The sequence below is a fragment of the Alosa pseudoharengus genome, unplaced genomic scaffold (assembly GCF_046254945.1).
Source record: "Alosa pseudoharengus isolate Yale_2024_CS ecotype anadromous, Long Island Sound unplaced genomic scaffold, YU_APseudo_1.1 YU_APseudo_1.1_scf_4, whole genome shotgun sequence".
In the NCBI taxonomy this organism is placed as follows: domain Eukaryota; kingdom Metazoa; phylum Chordata; class Actinopteri; order Clupeiformes; family Clupeidae; genus Alosa; species Alosa pseudoharengus.
Genome location: NW_027468774.1, coordinates 2,070,470 through 2,074,959, shown reverse-complemented (window position 1 = coordinate 2,074,959; position 4,490 = coordinate 2,070,470). Strand labels below are relative to the sequence as shown.

The 4,490-nt window shown below is 48.5% G+C and overlaps 1 protein-coding gene across 1 annotated transcript; it reads right to left on the bottom strand.

The window, feature by feature from the left end:
* Positions 1-2,247: 2,247 nt before the first annotated feature.
* Positions 2,248-4,490, bottom strand: lrrc18b (leucine rich repeat containing 18b). The gene is made up of 2 exons (XM_076266613.1): positions 4,308-4,490; positions 2,248-3,025 (listed from the first exon to the last, which is right to left on the bottom strand). The coding sequence occupies exon 2, from the start codon at positions 3,019-3,021 to the stop codon at positions 2,248-2,250; it is 774 nt and encodes a 257-aa protein (XP_076122728.1). The 5' UTR covers positions 3,022-3,025; positions 4,308-4,490.

Genomic DNA, 4,490 nt, shown 5'->3' with positions numbered 1-4,490 from the left:
ATTGAGCAAATTTGTCTTGATAAGACTCCTTAAAATAAGTTAAAGTCTTCTTAAATTAAGTCAAAGTGATCTTTTGAGAGGGCGCTAGGTAAGTCTTTTCATACTAAAAACAATGCCAAATAGATTTTTTAATCTTAATAAAAGATCAATAACACTTGGTTAGAATTCATTTTTTGCAGTTAACAAACATATTCATCTGAATTTCAGTATCTATGTAGGCTAAAGTATGTGTGTGTGTGTCATTTTTATGTTGAGGCGGCGGTGGGTGTTGTCGACAGCTGCTGAATGTAATCTAAATTAGTTACTTTTAAAATCAAGTAATCTGTAAAGTAACTAAGTTACTTTTTAAAGGAGTAATCAGTAATCAGATGACTTTTATCAAGGTAACTGTGGCAACACTGGTAACGCATCAGCTCCTGCAGTAAAGCATCACCTCCTGCAGTAAAGCATCACCTCCTGCAGTAAACCCTAACCTCCTTCCGTAAAGCATTACCTCCTGCAGTAAAGCATCACCTCCTGCAGTAAACCCTAACCTCCTTCCGTAAAGCATTACCTCCTGCAGTAAAGCATCACCTCCTGCAGTAAAGCATCACCGTGTGCTAGCAGGCTACTTCAGCCTCTAATCTAGAACTGACATTAGAGATCATGCCGTGAAAATGTGATGCCTTACGCTAAATAATACATTACTGCTGTGTAGGCTAATGTCATTATTCTGTGGCTAACAGCACTGGTAGTTGCAAAGTAGCAAAGTGACGCATGCGCGACTCACATCCGCAGTGTGGTGCAGTGGGAGCAGTAGGGGTTAAGTCTTTGAGAGACCTCAGACCCATTAGACCAGCCTCAGACGAGTCCAGGAAGTGACGTCAATTCCGGAAATAAGCACATAATTTACTTTACTCTTTATGGAGAATACAGCTGGAAAAAGCGTGTTTTCTTTTACAGTTCATGGAAAAAATAGTCACATTAGGTAGAATCTTTTTATTATTATTCGTAATTTACATTTATTTATTAAATAATCGATCGCGACTGACTGTCCACGAGATCTCACGCATAGGGAATCACGGCAGATACTGCGCGAAATTTTGGTTTATGGCTATCGTTTAGGTGTCCTTCCTATTCATGAACATGAACATGATGACTGACTAAATAAATGACTAAGATGTTTAATAAACCATTGTAGGCATACAAGTTATCATTATATCACATCACATAGTTTTCTGTAGGCTAGGCTACTGTGTGACATGCTTTAGGCTACAGCATATAAATCAACAATAGGCTATCAACACGTTTGCAGTATCACTGTTGCAGAAATCACATAGAAGAAGGCATCCTCTTGATTGTTTGTACATTTTTGCACATTCCAACATAAGGAAGCAGCATGAGGAAACTTGTCGTTGTTCTGCCTTATTTTCTAACTACTTTTACGAGTCTGCAGTATTACTGAGTACAGCTGTTACAAGAGGGTCTGGCGCCCCTTTGTTATGATACACTTCCTGCGACGCGGTCATTCGTCTCTAAATGACTTAACTCCCTCTCCACATCCGGTAGCGACTCGGGGAGTGACAACCTCCTGCAGTAAAGCATCACTTCCTGCAGTAAAGCATCACCTCCTGCAGCTGGTCTGCTCTCCAGTCATGTGGTTTAAATTCACATATACGCTCAGATGGAAAAATAAATGTATTATGTTCAATATCAAATCATCAATAAACTATAAAACATCATATTTGACATGTTGACACAATGTACTTGGGCAGGTTTTCCTTTGGAAAATATCATTTTTATTGAATGGAACTGTTTCACATAAAATAATAGTTGTGTTAGAGGTCGTGGGTCATCTTTCAAAGGAATTCTGTCTGGACGTTATATTCTTTCTGTCTGTCCTCTCCTCCTGTCCTATCTTCACCTCCTGCTGGGCCACTCTCCTCTCTCCTCCTTCTCTGCTCCTCCTCCCCTCTCTCCCCCCTCTTCTCCTCCTCTCCTCCTCCTCTGTCCCCCTCTCATCCTCTCCTCCTCTCCACACCTCCTGCTCCTGCTAGGCCACTCTCCTCTCCCCCTCTCATCCTCTCCCCCTCTCCTCCTCCTCTGTCCCCCTCTCCTCTCCTCATCCTCTCCTCCTCTCCACACCTCCTGCTCATGCTAGGCCACTCTCCTCCTCCTCTCCCCCTCTCCTTCTCCTCTCCTCTCATCCTCCTCTCCCTCTCCTCTCCTCCTCTCCCCCTCTCCTCTCCTCCTCTCCTCCTCCTCTCCTCATCTCCACACCTCCTGCTCCTGCTGGGCCACAGAGTTGGGTGTGATGAGTCCGGTGAACAGCGCCCCCTTGTGGTGGGGCGTGTGCCCACTGGCACGGCTCTCCAGACGCTGGCGCTGCTCGTGGCATCGCAGGTGGCACTCGTGGCACAGGTGGGCCTGGCGCACCAGGTAGAGGTGGTCAGCGCTCCGCACGGTGCCCTGCGGTGGCGGGGGGGACGAGGGGGTCAGCGGGTTGTCGGCCATGTTGACGCGCTGGAGCTTGGCCAGGCCTCGCAGCAGGGCGCCGGGCTCGCTGGTCAGCTGGTTACCGAAGAGGCCGAGCTCCCGCAGCTCCCGCAGAGCGGACAGGAAGCCGGGCGCGACGTCCAGCCGGTTCAGCCCGAGGTTGAGGCTACGCAGCGCGGTCAGGAGGCCCATCTCGGGGGGCAGGCCGGGCGGCGCCAGGCGGTTGTTGCTCAGGTTCAGGCTGACCAGGAGCTGGAGGCGGCCGACGGAGCGGGGCACGGCCTCCAGCTGGTTGCTATGGAGATCCAGCCAGCGCAGGTTGGTGAAGCGGTCGATGGAGTCCGGAAGCTTCCGCAGCAGGTTGCGGCTGAGGTCCAGCTCCTCCACGTCACTCAGCTGCAGGATGCACTTGGGGAAGGACGCGATGTCCATGTTGCTCAGGTCCAGACGCCGCTTGCCGTCCACCGTCACGCGCACCGCCGCCTTGGCCATCTTCAGCGTGACCTTACGACCTTTAGGCTCTGCCCCCTTCTTCCCCTTAGCCATGCTGCTGCAGAGAGTACACACACACACACACAGAGACACAAACACACACAGAGACACAAACACACACACACACACACACACACAACTGAAATTTGCTTAAAGACGCACACCACCTGCCAGGCTCTGGACACACACACACTCTGTGGAAACACACACACACACACACACACACTCGGTGGAAACACACACACACACACTCTGTGGAAACAGACACACACACTGTGGAAACACACGCACACACACACACTCGGTGGAAACACACACACACACACACACTCTGGGGAAACACACACACTGTGGAAACACACACACACACACTCGGTGGAAACACACACACACACACAACCCCAATGTGTGGGGTGTGTTGGTTAAGCAGGTGAGTATCAGTGTGTGGGGTGTGTTGGTTAAGCAGGTGAGTGTCAGTGTCATGTCCTACATTTCCCAGAATGCAGTTGAGTGAGCCAAATCTCTGGGGGCCTGACTGTCATTCCACTCTCAAGTAGAATAATGACATCATCAGGACAGGTGTAGTCTTACAGATCACTGCACACACTAATCACTAAGATGGAAGATGCTGTGGAATGCTGTGTGTGTGTGTGTGTGTGTGTATGTATGTGTGTGTTGTGTGTATTGTCTGTCTGTGTGTGTGTGTGTGTGTGTGTGTGTATGTATGTGTGTGTGTGTGTGTGTGTGTTGTCTGTTTGTGTATGTGTGTGTATTGTCTGTGTGTGTATGTGCGTGCGTGCTGTTTGTGTGTGAGAGAGAGTTTGTGCACACACACACACAGAGAACTGCAGGTGCGTGCACACACACAAACACACACACACACACACACAGAACTGCAGATGCGTACACACACACACACACACACACAGAACTGCAGATGCTCTCTCTCATCATAACGTATTTCACCTCAAATCAGATTCCATTCAGTAACAAACCTACATTCATGAAAGAACCACACTACAATGAGGAAATAGTGTGTGTGTGTGTGTGTAAGACAGAGAGAGAGGGAGATATAGAGAGAGAGAAAGATAGATAGAGAGGCATAGAGAGATGCATGAGAGAGAGAAAAAAATCTGAGTGATGTTAAAAACTCTGTTGTGTGTTCTGTGTGTTCTGCTCTGTAGAGAAGCTGAGCTGGTACAGCATTATTTACAGCCAATCAAAACAGCCTCCGCTACCTGCACACCTCACCAGTGTGTGAGAGTGTGTGAGAGAGTGTGTGTGAGAGTGTGTGTGTCAGAGTGTGTGTGAGAGTGTGTGTTATGAAATTGTGTTCTTACCTGTTGTGAGCGGTGCTCCTTCTCCTGCAGGGTGTGTGTATCAGAGGTTAGATCCGGCAGCCGTGTGTGTGTGTGTGTGTGTGTGTGTGTGGCCCTCAGTGCCTCATCTGTCTGTTACTCAGTCCATCTCGCTACCTGTGAATTATACATCAGAGTGGTGTGTTAGTGTGTGTGTGTGTGTGT

What these genes read in the sequence shown, in the direction of transcription:
- lrrc18b (XM_076266613.1), bottom strand. Translation starts at nt 3,021, where the DNA reads ATGGCTAAGGGGAAGAAGGGGGCAGAGCCTAAAGGTCGTAAGGTCACG.